Raw genomic sequence first — 20,986 nt, 5'->3', positions numbered from 1 at the left:
ATTCTTATGCTTCCTTGGTTTTAACCCATTTGATAATGTCAACCAGCACAGAGGTCCAGACATAAGGGAAAAGACTGTGAACCTTACCATGTCTTTAAAAGCCCCAAGAATGGCTGCTGTGATGATCCCCAGAAACAAGCCAATGATGTTGAGGACTGTGGAGGACCACAGCAGTCTGTACAGGTGAACCACATCCTGACAGCTGCTCACGCCAAGAAATTCATAGTAGCTGGAGGACTGGTCTGAACTGAAAGGGAATGGAGACAATGTCACTGCAGTGGGAATGGTTTTGCACATAATACAGAGCACTAGAGGATCTCAATCCCTCCTTTGGCAAAGTACTTCATCCATGCTCCCACCAAACACTGCTCAGAAGAACTAGAGAAAGCCCTGCTGCAAAACTCATTCTGCTAAGGCTAGCATCAAACATAGTCCAACTAATACCAGCTCTAGTTCGGCTGATTGGTCATGTGTAACAGCATGCTGTTGGACATGGACTCTTTTATTTTTTGCTCAGGGTCTCTGAACACAGGTATAATCTTGGTATATGAATGCTGCCCTTGGCATATAGCTAGCAGCTAAAGCATGCTTACTTTGCTTTTTTCCACAGCTCACCTGCTGGCATCTCTGAAATGGAGACAGGCAAGTTACTTAAGCATTAATTCAATCACAGGAAGGGAGATTTTGCCAGCTGGCTACATCTGTTTATAGTGTCTGTGGTTATAAGAAATATTAAGAAATATTAGTGTCTGTGGTTATAAATTAAGAAATATGACACAGTACAGTATAAAGATGTGTCTTTACACTATGGATTGTACTATCCAGAAATCTTTGTTCATATATCTACACCACATTGGTTATTGTAAATCAGGCATGTTGTCAAGTTCATCCTCATTGTTTTGCCAAAAGCCAGAAATATCCTACTGCAAAATTTGAAACCACAGGTTCCTGCAGTTCTTTCCAGTACCTGCCTTAATTCTAGCCCACTAATGAGCTCCTGAAGCAGCTCTTTGAGTTGGAAAGATTTTTTAAATGCCAAGCCTGTTTTCCCACTGTTAGGCAAATGCCATCAGATTACAGTGGAAACCAGAAGTGAGCAGTTTGTACCCGCTCTTCTGTTCTTCCATCCCCAATGCGTGGGGCAGCAGTGATGGTGGGTAGAGAAAGCTGTGCAGAGGAAGGTAGCAGTGTGGAGAAACACTCAGTATTTCTGGGAAGAACCAAGCCAGGCACAGTAACTTCTGGAATTGTTCAATCGATGGCTTTGGGGCATGATTCAGGCACTGAAGAACCACTGCTGTTGAGTTCACTTGGGCCTCTATCAGGAGCCCATCTTAACTAAAAAACTTCTATACCTTCAGCTGCCACGAGGCTGAGGAAATCTAGTATGATCCTGCCTACATACCACTCTATTCCATGCCTGACAACAAGCCTCTGTGTGACTGTGTCTATTACTTCTCTCTAGCCATCCTGGGAACTGGAATTACAAGTCTCTAGAGCAGCATGACTGCTTATTTACTCTAGATTTGTCCATGCCAGTGCCATAAGATTGCATTCCACTGTGGAATGTTGACAACAGAAGAACACACTTGTTTAATGATATCACTGGATACCCTCACAGCAGCGATCAGTCACAAGCGTTTCAGACAAAGCAAATGTCTTAGAAAAATGGGACTGAGGATCTCTATCTGGAGGGGGAATATGCCTGAGCTCTCCTTGTTGTTACCTAATGCTTTAAGCAACAGAGTTTTAGTCGCTTTTCTTTCATAACTCTGCATACTTTCACCCCTTTAGCACCCCTGTTCTTTTCTATATTGAATTCTGCCCTTTGATTCAGTTTTAACACACAGCAGTTAGCTGTGTACTATGGAAGGAAGAATTCTCAGAATATGCATTGCACTGCAAATATGGTGCTCCATCATTTGTCTGTCATAGAAATGCCCAATGCCTGTTTGGCTAATGTAAGGACTTCTGTGTTTGTCATAGGAAAGGTACCACAGTTGTGCATTCCCATTTCCCATTTCACTTGCTTTGTATGCCTCCATCATATCCAGATTAAACATTTCTTACATAAGCACAAGATTGTAATGTTCATAGGATCTTTTAATCCATTCCATACATCTGCACTCACTTTTTGTCTCCTATCTTCATGAGAAATATGCATGCATAAATTACTTTCCCCTAGTCCCACATTTCATTTTCCACTTCTCTAGCTGAGTCAGGATCTGGGCAAGAGTAACTTTTTTAGGCAGAAGCCAGATTGTGCCACCCTTCTTTCCCTATGCCTTAAATGTTCAAGTCTGGCAGCAGGCTATCCAAGGCTTACAGAGGACTGGGGTTATAAAGGGCTACTAGCATGTGAAAAGGGGGAAAACCAAAATAAAACAGGAGATGTAGGAAGGAAGAAAGATGAGAAATACACAGGAGGAAAAGAGGAAAAGTGACTGTGAGTGAACAGTTTCCAGAGGTTGCAGAAGAGTGCCTGGTAAGATGATACAAAGGCATGTAGTGACAGGACAAGGGGGAATGGCTTTAAACTGAAAGAGGAAAGATTTAGATTAGGTATTAGGAAGAAATTCCTCACTGTGAGGATGATGAGACACTGGAATAGGTTGTCCAGAGAAGCTGTGGATGCCCCATTTATGAAACTGTTCAAGGCCTGGTTGGATAAGGCTCTGAGCAACCTGCTGGATGTCCCTGCTTATGGCAAGGGGGTTGGAACTAGATGATCTTGAAGGTCCCTTCCAACCCAAATAATTCTGTGATTTCTGTGATACTGAGGTGTGCAAAGGGTGAGTCAGGCAGAAGATTCATTAATGGGGAAATTGTATTGCCAGACAAACAGTACATCAGAACAGGGCTATGACTGTGTGATCAATTTTGATCACACAGCAAAGAGCTTATGGATGTATTTAAAGAAAAAGAAACTGAAATAATACAAACAATAAACAACTCCTGATCATTTCTCTGCTTGTGTCAGGACTTCAGTTGCAAAGAAACTGGACTTCTCAACATACAGTTGTGCTCCTTGTGTTGCTTCTCCAGGCCTTATCATTTACAAGCAAGGACGAACACCTAAGGATTTCCCAGAGGCCATGAACTGCACACAGGTACTTACTTCTCACAGTTGTACAGATCACAGCAATAGCATGTGTTACTCTTTACTTTCAACTGGCACTTGCTGTTTAAGGTATGACATGTCACCTGCCAAAAAAGAAGAGATTGACCTTTATTCTCAGTGTTACCATGTTATGTGAATCATCCTATTGACCACAAAAAAAGCAACTTCTGCAGCTTATTACCTGTTGTGCAGAAGGATCCTCAGATTCCAGAATCTACAACCACAGGCCGAAGGGACATCCCTGAGCTCCTGGGAGTTTCAACCAGGATGTCGGCCCGTAAGTCTGGGGGCTTTTGCACTGTGAAGCCCAGAGAGCAGCAGCCAGGGCTGCAGAGTTTTGAAGCACTTTGCTGCAATGCTTGGTGCTATGCTGCTGTGACTCAGAGTCTGCCACCATGAGACTCGGATCTCTACAGCTGTGGTGCAGAGACCATGCCTCCATGTCCTGAGAGATACACTACAGCAAGCCACTGAAGTGGATAAGAATACCAGTTCATTGAAGTGCGGAAATGGGCAAAGGAGACAATTTATATGAACAGTTGCCAACAAATGTGAGCTCTCTCCTTTCAGTAAAACCCTCCTGAAGAAAGAAATAATTAGGAATACTAGCAAGAACAATCTCCAAACTCACAAAAAAACCGTTCAGAAAAGATCCAAGCATTCCAGTAAATAGGTACCATCTACTGCAGGGTCTTGAATAGAAAACTGAAAAGGCTTATTTGTGTGAGCAGGAATTGCAGGGATGGACAGATGTTAGAACAATAAAGGCAGGCACATGTACACCACTCTCCATCCAGACAAGAAATCATTTTAATGACTCCTTAAGTGTGGTTAGCATTAATCACTTCTATTTGGCGCTACAAACCAAGTGAGATATTTTAAATGTAAGGCTTTTTTTTCCCTAAGATTTTTAGCTTAATGACTTTAAAATCCTGGAGAGCTATCAGGTTTTAAAAGCTAGCAAGCCAGAAAATATATTCTTTCTATAGATTTTATTTTGATGGAAAAAATGTACTGTAACCACTGAGAAATATTTTGTTCGCAAAATGCAAATAAAATATATTGTTGGCTGGAAAATTCCTCTTAATGAAAAAGCACAAGGAGCGTGCTTAGGAATACATGACTGCTTTTGAAAAGTTTCTGTCAGACAGTTCTGCTTAGCCATGAATGTGCTACTCTGTGGGATGGTGTCCATAAGAGATATTAAACAAGATGTTTCTCAGCTCCTGAGTTCTGGATCTGTGCATCCTTTTTAGTGTGAAAACTGCCACTATTGATAAGTCTGTACTTCTCCCATGTTTGTTCTTGGCAAAAAGGAAAGTCTTAAACACACACACTCGGCACCAGAGAATCTTGCAGATGGTCTCAACTTGCCACACTTGTCCTTAGCAGGAATTGCTAAGAAGATGGAAGATGGGTGACAAAACTAATGTTAAAAGGAGATCAAAATGATGCCTTGCGATTGCTTTGCTGTCCAGGAGAAGGCTGTACCTATGGTTAGTGTCTCATAGAAACCAGCTCTTCTATCCCAAAATGGAAGTTAGGTTTTAAAAGGATAGACTCAGTCTAGGTTGCAATCTGGAAATGGAGCTCAAAGCTTGATACAGACGGATCCCGCTTGTTACATAAACGTCTCAACCTGTGATGGGACCTTGTTTTATCAGCCTTGCTCTATTGTGTCTCAACTTACTGGGATTTGACCTAAGGGCTTTGTTGGCCTGAAGTCACATTCAGCTGCAGCTGTCCTCAACCTGAGCCACAATTTACTGCACAGGAGGAGCATGCTACCATCAGGGATTGCATCAGCTGAGTCAAGGAAGTGAATGGAACATCACACCTGGTTATTTCTCAAAGCAGTTTGAAAAGGGATCGCAGAGCAGCGTGTTAATGCATCCACTAACACAGCCATTTTGTGGGAGGCTTTTGCACTTAAGACTTTGATTTTTGACCTCCTGTATGCAGTGAAAATGGCCTAGGACCTGCATAGTTAAAACACCCTTTTTTGATACACATGCATGACTTGGATAGTAGGGCCTGCTAAAAGGTAGTTTGTTCTGATGCATGGTTTGAGGACCACTTCTGATAAGGAAAAAATGAGTTTTCCCTTTCTGAGCAAGAATAAGGCCAGCCTGTCCCTTTTAATGTGGAATGATAGAAGTACAAAAGGGGGAGATCAGCAAGATCTTAAACTTACTTTTTTATCTGCTTCTAGACTGCAAGATATGTAGTATTTGCCATGGAAGTTACAGTAGTTGCCTATTTTTATCACAGCATTTTTACATGCAAAGAACAAGACACTGCTTCATAGGAGAACTGTGAATAAACCAAAATAAACAAATTATTGTGTGGTGTGAGCAAGGGTGGGTATTCTGCATGTCAAGACCTATTGTTTAATTTCTGTGACCAGACATTTAGGTTTTTCATGTCATGGACATTTGTGACAGTCTGTCTTCTCAGCACCAATTGAAGAAATGTTCTTATCTCACAGTAATTACAAGACAATCAAATTATTTCTCCTTTGAGCAAAGAGAACTAAAACAGGCAAACCAAGCGAGCTGTAGACCGCTGATAGGTGAGAGACGGCAATTAAAAGGAAACTTGTGCTCAGTAAACAATCTGCCTTCCTATTTAAGTGTTTGCCTGGCATGCAGAGCATGTCCCTCACTCACTAACTGGCTAACTTTGGAAAAGTAAAAGCCAAGTACAAATGCCATGGATCCTTAAATCTGAATTAGCACATGCTGACTGTCAATCAGTGGACAGCCAGACAAGAGTGTTATTACAAACTACCTATGCTTTCAAAAGATACGTTTTGGTTTGTTGTTGGTTTGTTTTTTTTTTCACTGGATAGAGAAAGGAGTTCTGGGTGGCCTAACTTTAGACATTCCCAGAAGCAGCAGAGCTGTGGAAAACTGTCTGGCCAGAAGCTCAAGCCTGGGGTCACCTGCAAGGGGTTGTGGTCAGTGTGAGGCCAACCACATGCTTATTAGAGGAATCAGAAGCATTTCTCAGGCTATGTGTCTGAATGTGCATACACATTTCGGAAGAGGATGGAGTAAAACTTATAGGAAGGAGTGTTGTCACACTTCATAAGTTTGTCTAGGCAGGTCTTCAGTCAAGGAGATCACTGAAATGTTTTTGTCATACATTTTCTGTAATCAGCAATGGGGTGACCTAGCAGCAAGATTTAAGGAGCTGCTTAACCTGGTAATATACTTTGCTAAACTTTCTAGCATTATTGGTGGTAACCATTCCTTCCATTTCTTAGCCATGGAAGAAATGGTGATGAAGGACATCTGGCTTCTCGAAAGTTATACCACTGTTTAGCTGTTCTCTATCCTACTCTGCCTTTCTTTTCCCTCCCACCAAGTTACCACAACAGTAAAATAGGAAAAGAAACTAAATCTGGAGTTCTCAGGAGGCTAGACATTTGGATATGGGCACTTTTCCAACCACGTTGATGTCATTGAGATAATAAAAAAGCTGCATTCAAACCATTGATGTTTTTGGCCTGTGCTGGATAAATATAGAGATTTGAAGTCTTCTGGACAATACAAATGGATTAATTTAGGTATTTCCTATTCCACTTGGAGTCTACAAAAACCTCCTTAGAGAAAGATGCCAATGTGACAAACACATTCCAGACAGCTATTATACAGCATTCCAGTCCCAGAGTAATGTACTGGACAGAAACACCAATGATGACTCAAAACCTCACTGATTGTAGTGATTTGCAATCATCAGGGGCTTTGACAAGAAGGGAGTCACTTGTGGAAGAAAGAACAGTGGGGTTTCTCTCTACCCATGACTTACATGCACAGACATGCTCTCAAACATCTACCTCCCTCCTCCCTAGCCCCTCAAAACACAGCAGAATGGAACACATAATGAGGTGAGTTTGTTTACCTCTGTCTGGTAGGCATCATATAGGAATCCTATTCCACTTGAATAAAACTGGCACCTTTTGTTATACAAAGGTCTGGGTTCCTGTAAAGACAAGAGCAGCCAAGATAGTAATTGGTTTGGAGGAAATGTGAAGGCACCATGTCCCATGCCCCCAAGCCAGATGCTTACAGCTCTGTGAAGCCAAAGCCAATGCAGTCACTTGGGTAAGCAGCTCACAGATTCATTTTGACTTTCTTTCCAGAATGGGTCTCCTCAGGGTTACATTTTCCTTCCTCACTCCTTCACTAAGCTATGTGAGTATCATTTATTTTTCTCTGTGCTGTCTTCTCTATTCTGAAGACATCACCCCTGGCATTTAACCACTTCCTTGCTTGATGTCAAGTAGTACTGCTCTATGAGAATGGTCCAGTCACTCTTTTTTCTGATACACTGTCTTACCTGGCACCAAGATTTACTTTGCTGTTTGTTTTCAAAATATCGGACTTCCTTTTTAAAGGATTTTGCCACTGTCCATAAAGAAAACAAAGTAAAATAGGTAATACTTGGAACATTCCATTTATAACACACACTTCAGACCCCAAAAGCAACACAAAGAATAATGAAGAAATTAGGGCATAAGGAGAAAGCAATTTGCACTGTTTGTTTTTGCCTTATTTTCCAGTTATGCTTATTGCAAAATATGCATTTGCTGCTCATATTTCATATTTTGCTTGTAACGGTTCCCACAAACTGATATAAAGGAAGAACACAATGAAATATCCTTGGCCAGATGAAGAGTGTTTGTTTCCAACCTTGGCAAATGGCCACTTTGAAGGCTAGAGGGAGCATATCTCAGCCAGTTTCAGGACTAGACCATATTTGCCTTGGGAGGATTTGATGACTTGAGTCCTCTGTGATCCAGTGTCTACCCCAAAGCAGTGTGGGAATGACTTATGCTTGCAAAAAGATTTAAAAAAAAAGACCTTTTTCAACTTTCTGTCACTTACCTAGTCCTGATCTATGCTGTCAAAAGCATTCAAGTGCTCCCCAGTATGCACAATCAGACCACTTCCAAGAGGAAAAAGATGGAAACCCACTGTCTGCCGTCCCCTTTTTCCATGCTAACTTAAAAGCAAAGGACTAGGTTGTTGGCAGAAATCTGCACTGATTACCTTTGACTACATTTTAAAGCATTAAAATCCATCCAGGAATAACCCAGAAACTACAGAAAGATCTGCACTTCTTCAGATCACTTTTGAGTATTCTATGCTTGTTGGATTATGAAGTGTGAACTGCATAAATCTGCTGACCCCAAATACATAATAAGTTAAAATGCAGAGCTAGGCAGGAATGCAGACAGATCAATGATTAAAGCTCCTCCATCAGCTTGTTTGCCTTTTTGATTACTCTGGCAAACCCAAGGAAGTTTGGACACCAACTCCCAAGGGTTAGGGAAAGGTTAGCTTCCTACATCTAAAAATATTTATTTATATTACACAAGTGTAAGAAAAAAGTACTTCAGTAATTTTTTTTCTAGAGGAAAAGCAAATACCATACCAAAAGCATTCCGTGTTTTGAACTTGGTCAACATTCTTCCATAGTCCTGGGAAAGCATTAGCCTTTAGTCATGACTTCCAGAGACAGAACTGGTTGGGAGGTCTAATAGGGATGCAATTTCTCTGCCAGAACAAGGAGCTGATAAGGACAGGAGCTCTGCTGGATGTCACACTTGCAAAAAAGGAAAGATTGGGCAGGGATGTGAGGGTCAGAGGTAGCCTTGCCCCTAACAATGAAGTGGTGGGGTTCAGAATCCGGAGAGGAGGGAGAAGGAAAAAGAAGGATCCCAGTCCTGGACTTCAGGAAACAAGACTTTGGCCTATTCAGTAACCTGCTTGAAAGAATCCCATGGGATACAGTCCTGGAAAGCAGTGAGGGAGATTCAACATTCACCTCCTCCAGCTTAGGAACAGTTCATCCCAAATAGCAGGAAATCAAGCAAAGGCAGCATGAGGCCTACATGGACGAACAAGGAGTTCCAGATGTAATTCAAACACAAGAAGGAAGTCTTCAAGAAGTGCAATCAGGAGAAAGTCACCCGGGAGGGAAATAAAGAAATTACATGAGCATGCAGGGATGAGGTTAGAAAAGCCCAAGCCCACCTGGAATTCAATCCAGTGAAGGCTGCAAAGGACAAAAAGAAGGGCTTCTATGGGTGTACTGGCAGCAAAAGAGAGATCTAAAAGAGTATGCACACATTACTGAATAAGGCTGGAAACCTGGTGACAAAAGGCACGGTAAAGGCCAAGGTATTCCATGCCGTCTTTGTCTTGGTCTTCAGTTGTGACCAGTGGAAAAATATGGGGCAAGAAAGAATTACCCTTGTTGGAAGAGGATTGGGTTAGGGAGCATTTCAGTAGACTGAAGATTTATCCCACCTTCAAGAATGGCAAAAAAGAGAATCAAGGGAAGTACACGCTGGTGGGAAGATGATGGAGCAAGTAATCTTGGAAACCATTTCCAAATATCGCAGGGACAGGAAAGTGCTCGGGAGTGTTCAACATGGATTTACAAAGGGGGAATCATGTCTGGCCAGCGTGTTAACCTTCTGCAATGATATGACTGGCTTGGTGGATGAGTGTTGCTTCTCACCCATCTGCTTCTGGATGTTGTTAACCTTCACTTCAGTAACGCTTCCGTCAGTCTCTCATTCTCACAGACAAGCTGGTGAAGTATGAGCTAAATAAATGGACAGTGAGGGGGATTGAATGTTGGCAGAAATGCTGGGGTCATGGTGCTGTGATCAGTGACAAGAAGTCCAGCTGGAGGGACTCCAGGGGTCAGTACTAGGGACAATAGTGTGTAATATCTTCGTTACTGAACTGGATGATGGGTACAGTGCACCCTCCACTAGCTAGTAGATGATACAAAACTGTGATGAGTGGCTGAAACACCATGTTACTGTTCAGAAGGACTCGGGCTGGAGAAATGGCCCAGAGGAACATGTAGAAGTTAAGCACAGGGAAATGTCAAATCCTGCACCATGAACCAGAAAAGGCTGAGGCCTGACTATCTGGAAAACAGCTTTACAGAGGACCTGGGAGTCCTGGTGAGCAGCGGGTCAAACATGAGCCAGCAATGTGTCCTTGTGACAAGAAAAGCCAGCAGTATCCTTGACTGCATTGCAAAGACATCACCAGCAGGTCCAGGGAAGTGATCCTCTCTACTCAGCACTGGTGAGACCTATCTGGAATGCTGGGTAAAGTGCTGGGCTCCCCCGTACAAGAGAGACCATGAACCTGGTCTGTTAATAAACACGCTGGAGCATCTGTCATAAGAGAGGGGGCTGAGGGCTGGGGCTGTTCAGCCTGGACAAGAGAAGGCTCCCACGTACCTTATCAGTATGTACCAATACTGATGCGGAAAGTAAAGAAGATGGAGCCACATTTTTCTCAGTAATGCCCAGAAAAAGGACAAGAGGCAATGGCACAAACTGAAACACATCAAATTCCATTTAAACATAAGAAGAAACTTTTCCTAATTAATTTAGGTAATTAAACACTGGAACAGGTTTCCTAGAGTGTTGTGGATTCTCCATCCTTGGAGATACTCAAACTGGACACAGTTATCAGCAACCTGTTCTAGCTGACACAGATCTGAGCAGAGGTGGTTGGATTAGAAATCTCAAGAGGTTCTTCCCAGTCTCAGCAACTCTGTGATTCTATGAAGATTGTCAGAGTCTACCTCCGGGTATGAGCACACTAACAAGCTCTCTTAAACTATCACAGGTTGTGAATTTACCAGATATACTTCAGCACCTGGAGACAGATTCTCCCCAACCTTACCTTCTTGGCATTCATACCCTTCCTACAGGTTGCTGGTGAGTGACACCACCACATCACACTACGACGCTTCGTCTGACCCTGAATGCTAATGACTCTCCACAGACACCTCTATATCTCATTACAGGCAGCAAGAGAGCTGCCTAACCTACCTCCATCAAGTACAAAAAGACCCTCACTTGGCTTGAACAGTTTTTCTACTCTTTACATCTCCTTCCTCTTAAAGAAGAAACTGATCCTTTTATTGGTTTGGTCTTTGTTGGAGAAGACAAACATGATTTTCATCCCACTGTGCTCATGACTGGAAGCAGCACTCTTTCCTGGGGAGAGAGGTATTGATTAATCCATACCAGCTATTATCGTTTCATACTGCTGTGCAGCAAAAAGGTCAGAGCAGTGACATGGGAGCGACCACTGTGAATTCTGTTATTACATTTGCATGCACAACCATGGCAAACAAATACCTTTCTTCATGCATCTAATTTTGAACAGCAAGCCTGCTCCACTAGTACAAGCCAGCCTTTTGCATTCAGTCTGTTCTTCTAAACACATCCGTATGTGCAATCAGAATAAATAAGTGATGAGTGTACAAAAATACTACAGATTAGACAACACTGACTTTGTCCAGACACCCACAGAATTTAACACCTAAACCACAAAGATTTTAAGTAGAGGTACACTGGGGATACCTAAAGGTTGCAATGGCAAAAGCTTCCAAATTCATGCCACAGAGGTGCTGTGATCTGTCTTTCTACTAAGGTGTTTATATGAAAAAGGCACCACACAGATATTAAATAGTGTTTAAAAATTATCCAACAGTATGTCACAGCACATTAGCACCTCCTCGAGCCTCTCTCTCATAATACCAAAGGCAAATAAAACATACTTTAAAGCTATAAAATTACTCCTGACAGATTGCTCTTAAAATATACTTCAGATTGCTTAAAACAGAGTGTGTATGTTAAGGCAGTTAAATGCTGATCCCATCAGATCTTGGAAGCTAAGCAGGGTCAGCGCTGGATTAGTACTTGGATGGGAGACCTCCTGGGAAATGCCGGGTGCTGTAGGTTCTAGTCCTGAGGACTTCACTGGCACTGTCCAAGTTCACTCGGCCGTGGCAGATGAACCTCAGGACTTAAACGGTGGGGCCAGTTCTGCACACGCTGTGCCTCACCTAAAATCCCCTGCACAGGCTGGAAGGGCACAGCCACGTGGGGAGAGCCCTGCCCAAATCTTCGTTCACGAAGCCGAGCCACACACACACCAGTGTATGTGTGTGTGTGTGTGTGTGTGTGTGTGTGTGTGTGTATATATATATGTATACACAAAATCTAATAACTAGTTTAATATCCTTTGGTACCAGGAACTGCCTCAACTACTATTATTGAAACACCTCCGTCTAATGTCTAATATTAATATATAATAAATAATGCATTCCCTTTCTCTGCTTCTTTGAGTAGCTTTCTTTAACTGGAAATGGGCAGGTGGGAAAGTTCTGTTGGTTAGAGCTCTGCTGATATATTCAGAGGGCAAAATATGTAGGCTGGCAAAGACAGGAAGAATTCTGTATAAAAATGCAGTTGTATGCTTGGTTTTATTTATTGATGTAAAGGAAAACTACACAGGTTTTATTCACTCCTTCTGAGCACTGGAAAAAGATAATTTCTTGGCTAATTATAGAATCATAGAATCGATTGGGTTGGAAAAGACCACCAAGATCATCAAGTCCAACCCTTGGTCCAACTCTAGTCCATTTACTAGATCATGGCACTCAGTGCCACGTCCAATCTGCATTTAAAAATCTCTAGGGATGGTGAATCCACCACCTCTCTGGGCAGCCCATTCCAATGCCTGATTACTCTCTCTGGAAAGAATTTTTTTCTAATATCCAACTTAAATTTCCCCTGGCAGAGCTTAAGCCCATGCCCCCTTGTTCTATTGCTGAGTGCCTGGGAGAAGAGACCAGCCCTCACCTGGCTATAACTTCCCTTCAGGTAGTTCTAGACAGTGATGAGGTCACCTCTGAGCCTTCTCTTCTCCAGGCTAAACAACCCCAGCTCCCTCAGCCTCTCTCCATAGGCCTTGTGCTCCAGTCCCTTCACCAGCCTTGTTGCTCTTCTCTGGACTTACTCCAGCACCTCAATATCCTTTCTGAACTGAGGGGCCCAGAACTGAACACAGTACTCAAGGTGTGGCCTCACCAACGCAGAGCACAGGGGAAGGATCACTTCCCTGGTCCTGCTGGCCACGCTATTTTTGATACAGGACAGGATCCCATTGGCCTTCCTGGCCACGTGGGTATGAGTGTGTTTGTGCATACTGGGCAGATACAGTCAGATTGCCATCAGTGTAAGTTTAGAACATTTTCAGACATTGAAAAAAATAAGGACACGCAATAACTCCTCTTAATTTCGGACAAACCCAAACTGCGCAACCTTGAACCTTACAGGGCAAAATGCAGCTGTCTCCTTGCAGTTTTATTTCAATAGTTTTCTGGTATGTGTATTAAAACCTGAGAGTGATAAACAGATGGACAAGAGGGAAGGCTTTATGCCAAGGAAGAGAACACTTGGTCCAAATATATACAGTTTTGATTTGGTTGATTTCTTCATTTTAAGAGCATACAGTAGAAAACCCACATTCTGCTTGATGGAGGGAGTATTGCAACACATTTTTTTTTTTGTGTGTAAGAAAAGTATTCTTTGAACAGTAGCTTTGGTGGATTTGATACAGACTCTGTGGGGAGGTTGGAGGGTTATTAACTAAGGTATGGAAAGTAGATTTTTCTATGCCAGTTTTTGTTTCCTTGGAGAACAGACATATTTTGGATAACATAGGGAAAATTCCATCTCGCTTATGTGTAAGATGACTTTCAGAAAACTGAGATATAGCTTAAACTTCATAGATTGAAATGTGTGCTACATTTTACAAAACATGGCTAGTAATTTTTAAAAATAATTATATAGTGAGGGCTATTTTTTTCCAATTACAGTATTTATTTAGTCTTAACTTCCATGGCTTCTGGAGGTGTAGATTAATCAGTGCCAGGGAATGTTCCCAGGCCTGAAACTCGACCATCTAGCCCATTAAATTGTTAGAACTGTGCCAGTGATGGCTTTGGCCTGGGCAAACTGTCACTAGTCCAGAATAATTTCTGGGCATGGTTTGTAAATTAGCATAGGCCAAGAACCATTCCCAGTAAGTAATTTGGACATTGTCATTTATACTCCAGGAGACTTTGAGAGTAAGAACGTGGGCTTCACCTTGCCAATTGGCCTGGGGAGCACAGAACTGTCCTGGGCACATGTAAAAGACAAATATAAATAAAACTGAGGAGTCCAAAACCAGACTAATGTTTTCAGTGGCTCATTAACTTGAAGTTTTTAATTTTCTGTTTTCTTCCTACAACATTTTTGTATGTTCTTTTCATCTATACCATAGCAAGCAATGAATAGGAGAGGTATAGCTGCCAAGATTTTTCAAGTTTAATCCTAAAAGCAAACCGAAACATCACCCTTCAGTGACAACTCAGCCTTGTGCCAACAGTTGGGTGTTCTGGAGATTATAATTCCCTTCAAGATCAGGCTCTCTGCTAACTTTCTAAAAGCAGGCATGCAAATATGAACAAATAAAAGTTACTAGCAACTAGATTTTATGCTTTTCTGGAGAGCAAGATGGAGCATAGTGTGTCTGCCCCACACTGACTATCTGAGAGCACATGGCATATGGGAGCACACAAACCTGAGAGCTTTCAGACCAAAGGTAAAAGAATCTCATAAAAGAAGGTGCCAGCACATTAGGAGCCTGGGAAAGCAGGCAGAATGGATCACTGTCTGGGGACAGCTGGTTGGATCCTACTCTGTACAAATAATGAGAGGAAATGCTACAAATCTTTTGTAATTCCTGTCTCTGACCAAAGGCTCTTTCTCATTCTTTTTTAACAACACTCTCAGTGAGATGGATGTCTCCTGAGGAAGACTTGACTGCTAGGAGATCCCAGAGATTTATAGGAATGAATAATTCAAACATCTTTGTGCTTTCACTCATAAACAAATGAATAATGCCCATTTTTAAAAAATGTTATGAACAGTTTCCATATTGGCTGTGACAAGACTGGTATTTAGCAACTTCTAAGGTCATCAATACTGCAGAGAGAGGGGATCAGCTTTAAAGAAAAAAGCATTTTATGTTTCTGTTTGCTCCCCAGGCTTGCAACTTCCACATAAAGCACATGACCATACCTTCTGGAATCAGAAACATGGGTGGATTTTTTGACAACTGTTTTGGGCTTTTATTCATTGGCAGCTAAAACCTGCAATTCAGTTTGCAATTTCTGGAGCAGAAGTGGCTTTCAGAAAATAATTTGTCTTGCAGAATTTCATGATTATAAGAAAAGAGCAGAAATAATACTTTCTGAACTCTCCAAGTCCGTATTTCCAAATACTGAACCCACATCAACTGCTGGAAAACAAACTAATTAAAATAACCATTTGAAACTGGCTAGCTTTCTGCAGACCTGTATCTTCCCTTGCATTATTAAAGAATCTTTAACCTCCTGGCAGACCAACAGAATTCCTTAACCATAATTCTTACGATGTTCAATTTTTGTACAGAGTTTACATATAAGTATTAAAATACTACTTCTCATGTGCCCCATTGACATTTATTTCAGTAAGTAATGGCATTATTTTCATAAGCTTTGTATTTCAGACAGCAGCTGGGAAGAGGTGGGGCATTGCTCAGGATTCTCTGGGCAGGATAGGGCATGTGCTCCCACAGGAAAACGTGCCTCCTTGGACAGGCCAGTGCCTTGGGGCTGCCCTCCACCACCACGGGGCTCAGTGGGCTTCTCTCCCTTCAATGTCTGGGACTGCTCTTAAGGGAGCAAGATGATAACTTGATCATCTTAGAGGTCTTTTCCAACCTAAGTGATTCTTATCATTCCATGATAATTCCTACCTGCTTCACATTTTGACCATGCACCAAGACAGTCTTTTCTAGAAGTATTAACAACTTTTATCTCATAGTCACCAAGCTCATAATCAGCTTTTGAATCCAAATATGTCAGTTCAGTTTTACCTCACTGAGTAGGCCTCCAAGTCTTTCTATTTCTGAATTTCAACAGTTTTTCTCCACTGTAATACTAGTGCTTGTTTCCTACTTTTTTCTGTGTTTTGTCCTCTTGATAGCATCACCTTGACTAACAACATAGAAAGCCCTGTGCTGTCAGTGTGCATAGTGCATGCTAGCTGGGATTTGGAAGGGTGAGTGCTAAAAAAAGAGCAATCCATTTCTGGAATCCCACACTTCTATGTCTGTGCAGCAGCCTAGACCTGAGGTTATGCTACTGCCAAGGGCTCCAGTGGACTGGAACAAATATTTTCAGTTTTATTTGCTATATTTTTCAAAATTCAGCCAATAATTAGCAAACTAAATTAAGAAACAATAAGCCCTCAAATTAGGTTTTTATATGTCCGTGTGACATAAGCTGCAAACATGACTAGTGTGTGTTGATTCAATTTCTGCATGTATTGCCCCTGCCTTAAGAGTCAAGGGTTCCCAAATGTACAGTTGAACAAACTCTTGAAAGCCATGCGGAGTGAGAGAGACAGGACAATTCTGTCCATGCCATACTTCTGCTGTAACTACTACACATTAGTGATCCCCTGGTGCAAACAATACATTCTCAGTGTTGTTTAAACACTTAAGAGGCAGTCATGACAATATCTTGTTACGTGTTTTGGGTGAGGTCATGCCATGAGAGCAATGCTGAGAGTTTCATTCCAGACTGCAGTCAGCACTTGCCCTTTTTTGTGCTTCTATATCCACCTTGCATCAATTCAAGAGCTAATCTTCCAGAAATGCTGTGCTCCAGCCTAGAGACCCTGTTGGTCTTGTGTGCTATTCTGAAATAACCCAACTTCAGTGCCAAAAATAAGAAAGGCAGCTGGTGGGGCTTAAAAACTTTACTCTCACAAACCAAATTTATTTCACATTGTGCTTTCTGGGAGCTCTTTTTAGAATTTCTATGTAATTTGAAAGACTAAATCCTACAGAATCCTCTTCTCTTGATACTTGTGAGCATTAAGCATTCACTTCAGGTCTTTCAAGCCAGTAAATAGTCAGGATACCTGTATACTGTCATGGCTGAAAAACATGCATACATGGATGTGTCTCACTTTGTATTTCCTCACCAATTTTTTATTTTATGCAAGTATTTTGAAGTGATAGCCTTAGTCTCACTCTTCTTTATTTTGGCGAGGTCTGTGATCTGGTAGCACTGATACAATAAAATGAAAAGCCTTCAGATGCTGGAGCTGCCTTATTGCTCAAGGATGTGAACAAACAAGTCACTTCTTCATGTCAACTGACTTTTCAATGACTTTTGGCCACACTCTCCATGGCATGAAGGTGGGAGGCAAGGCCCATCAGCCTTCACAAGTAGATGGAGTGCAGTGAAACAGGCAGAAGAATCGGGAGCTGACTCCCCTGCACATCCCCAAGGAGGTTCAGCATCTCCAGTGCCTTTAACTGAAGAAAAGATGTGCATGCAGAGCTGCTGAGTGACACTGTGCCTGGGGTGCTGCAAACTTGTGCTGCATCAGAGGCAGCTGCTCTGGCTGTACTGGGGATGAGGGGCCACGCAAGGCTCCAGTGAGGAAGCCTACTTCTGCCTTAACAGCCCAGACCTCTGGCAAATCCAAGCCTGGCACTGCAATAAGTCTGCTTTTCTTTAGTCATTTCTCTCAGAATGAGGCTGTAAGACCTTCCCAGGACACCTGCAACAGCTATTTTGTGTAGTTAAAAACTTAGATTTACCACTGACTTTTACACAAGTTTCTAATGATGCAATTAGCTGATATTATTCAAGGCTGTAATTTTAGTTATTGCTTGATGCAGTTATATATTTAATTGCTTATTATAGTTGATTACTTGCATTGATTACATTACTTTGATTATATGGTTTGTTATATGAACTGATTGCTGCGTCTTGATTATAATGATGTTGTGCCATGTGAGTAATTAACGTTTCCACAAGAATGCAAGAAATGTTTATTCTGTTTCTGGTAATGTAACTCAAATACATGAAAAACTCCTTCATCTCCTCCCTTTTTCCTTAATGCTATCATAATATGTAAGAAATATATAAATCTCTAAGTGGATTACTGCAACAGACATCATTTTGCAAGACACTAGCCTTTAGACATCTGAAATACTGCATATCTTGCTGACTGAAATATAGGAGGGTTTCCTTTATAATGTTCTTTTGAGTTTGTTTCATGTTAAAGAGAAGGAAATAGGTTGCACTAAATGCACCTAGTTGAGCAATATCTATATATTGAATATTTACATCTACTAATAAAATGCTGGATGCTTAATTAATATTGCAGTGTTGATTTCTATTTTGAGGGAATGGCACAAAAAATTCCTATTATAATTTAAGTAATGTAATAACACCTTTATGCATGAAATGTTGATGTTAGGTATTGAGCAGAAAACAGACGGAAAATAGATGTTTATCCCCAGAAATTTGCCATCAAACTCCCTATTATCTCTGTGAAGGAAAATTCCCACCAACACACATAACATCACACTAGAGGGCAGGCTGACAGGGCTCATCCAAATGGAAAGGACTGTAGGACTAGGCCCCAAAATATAAGAGAGTGAAAAATCCATGAGAGAGGCCTCAGGAGGAATGGAAAGACACGAGTTATAAAACTAAGATAATCTAAACAATTAGTGAAATGGTTCATGCATACCCTGACTGCTCTGGTACAAGCAGCTTTTCCCCATCTTCACTGGATTGTCATTTTGAAGCTCACCTGCATTTCAGAAGATTACAGATGTTCAAACATGGTGTTCAGTGCTCCAGAGGCAAAAATACCACTGAGTATACTGGTGGCTGGGAATGGGGAGAGAACTACACTGAGGTATATACAAAAGAAAATTCTAGGCAGATTCAGTTAAAAAAAATTCTTAACTATGTTACCTTCTTGGAATTTATAATAGAAGACTAAAATATATTACAAGTGTGAACTTTCATAATCTATCAATGCTGTTGCAACACATTTTAATAAGCTCTTAATAGAGCCATAAATAATCATCAACTGAAACTTTGTTGAATCCTGGGACTATACTTTCCATGGACATTATATGCAACTGAATAATCATACACACACACACAGACCGATTCCTGCTACACGATATTATTAGTCATACTAATCATGGTTTCTTCTTAAAGATGAAGCAAATAAAAATTTTGCTAGGGAAAATGGCAGCATACTTAAACACTTGATTTTTACTCTAATAGAATTTAAGGACTTTTATGTGCTTTGCTAATTTAGAACGTGAAAGAACAACAGCTTTTCCTATTTCTCTTATTACTCCACTAGTTTCTGCACTGGGCAACTCAAAACACTGTTTTTCCTTTGACAAATGATGAAAAAAATTGCCAAGTATTTTTGCTGTAATCTCAAGTCTGCAGGTGGTTACCTCCTCTCCCTCTATGTATCTGTGTGGAACCTTTGATTTTTTTTCATAGAACAGAAACATCTGTGGTTAGTCTAGAAACATTTCTGAGAATAGGAAACAATAAAAGAAATCATCTGCTGGCAGCACATCAAAGGGAAGTAGATTATGCTTTTCAGAGCAGACTGCAAGCCCCTTGTCCCAGTCACCCACCTTACTTAGGATTAATTAACTTGCTTTGTGCTTTGCATAAATTGCATCATATTTTGTAAAGTAACAAAATAAAGACAGAAGTAAAGATGGAATTGGACAGTAAATCTTCCCTGATCCAAGCTGCTATTCTACATTGCTAAACAAATTCCAGCATACCTGCCCCCCACCTGATTTTTGGATGTATAGAAGCCACACAGATGCAGAAGACTATAGTCTAGTGAAACTAGAATACCAGTGTAATTTTAAATTTGGATTAAATATTTCTCACTTTCTCACATCTTATATTATTTCTTGCAATAATAATGTGATTGTTAACATCAGTGAAATGTGTAGAATTTCCCTCCATATCTCTGGAGTTGATTTACAGTATAGTCAGTGAGTACATACCTATCTAGGTACTCTGGGAGTAAAGCTAAAAGACAATAATATAATGTTCAGAGACAAAGAAATTGGAAGTGCCAGATTTGCTATTACCCCAGTGCACTAAAAATTCTGCCCTGTTGTACATTGACATTGTGCTCTCTGTGCAACAGGATCCCGCAATTAAATAGCAGTGGCATTTAACCATTAGCTTTCCTATACTCAAATGTGTGAGTCATTCTCATAACATTTTCTCACAGTGGCAAACTCCCAATTTAAAACAAAAGAATACTTTTCCTCCCTCCCTATTGCATGAAATTGTAGTAAGATATCTCTTACTGCATCTTCACATCATTCTTCCCTCAAAGCTGCATTGCTGAAATTTGAAAGACCAAAGTAATGACATTAATGAGGCTCCTCACTGTGGGCTGTTCCATCTCAAAGAGGGAAGCCAATGGACCAATGTTTATGTCAGGGGACTAGGGGATGCTGGACCAATCCTTGTTTTTGCCAGCAGAAGGCATTTGTCCCATACAATGGTGCAGATATGAAAGGAACTGGGAATCTCTCTTTTTCCTTCTCATTGACAAGTGAATTGTTCTTCAGCATCCAAACACAGTGTTTGTGCTGCCTAATGGTTTAGACATTTCTGTTTGGTTGGCACAGTACCAGACCTTTTTCTTCATAAGAACAAGTCACAGCAGGGAAGAAAAAAGGGATTTTAAGGAATTTGCAAGTTGGCTAAACCTGAAAGGAATTTCAGAGGGAAAATAAGAGCAGTACAACCACAGGCCTTTGTCCCTGCCAGTGTGAGAGGCTCTGCAAACTAGAGGGGGAATCTTAAGAGGTTCTCAAAAAAAATTGGTGAACACTATTTTTCTTAGTGCAAAATATCTGGCAACCAAATGAATGCATACTACCATCTCTTCTGTTATGTCAATATATTCAGGCTGTATGCATCACACCTACCTGTGCATCAGATTGCAGATTTGTGGATACAAAAACTCTGAAGCCCTTCCCTCTCTCAGTATTCTAGACCAGAAAACAGTAACGAGATGATAGTTTTGCTGACTAGTCCTTGGATGCATCCAATATACTC

At 41.1% G+C, this 20,986-nt stretch overlaps 2 protein-coding genes across 3 annotated transcripts in view; one reads left to right on the top strand and one right to left on the bottom strand.

Moving 5' to 3' along the window:
* Positions 1 to 3,182, top strand: part of GAS6 (growth arrest specific 6) — a 58,163-nt gene extending 54,981 nt beyond the window's left edge. Inside the window, exon 16 of the mRNA XM_071573088.1 lies at positions 2,981 to 3,182. Within this exon, the coding sequence (XP_071429189.1) occupies positions 2,981 to 3,099 (119 nt within the window). The 3' untranslated portion in view covers positions 3,100 to 3,182. The remainder of the gene's footprint in view (positions 1 to 2,980) is intronic.
* The window catches only part of TMEM255B (transmembrane protein 255B), a 68,238-nt gene that overhangs the window by 9,726 nt on the left and 37,526 nt on the right, over positions 1 to 20,986 (bottom strand). For both annotated transcript variants that reach the window (XM_071573472.1, XM_071573555.1), the window contains 3 exons: positions 7,028 to 7,108; positions 3,119 to 3,204; positions 88 to 247 (listed from right to left, as the gene is read on the bottom strand). In XM_071573472.1, coding sequence (XP_071429573.1) covers positions 88 to 247; positions 3,119 to 3,204; positions 7,028 to 7,108 — 327 coding nt within the window. The remainder of the gene's footprint in view (positions 1 to 87; positions 248 to 3,118; positions 3,205 to 7,027; positions 7,109 to 20,986) is intronic.

This window comes from Pithys albifrons, chromosome 1 (assembly GCF_047495875.1).
Source record: "Pithys albifrons albifrons isolate INPA30051 chromosome 1, PitAlb_v1, whole genome shotgun sequence".
Classification (NCBI taxonomy): domain Eukaryota; kingdom Metazoa; phylum Chordata; class Aves; order Passeriformes; family Thamnophilidae; genus Pithys; species Pithys albifrons.
This window is presented reverse-complemented; position numbering and strand designations above follow the sequence as displayed.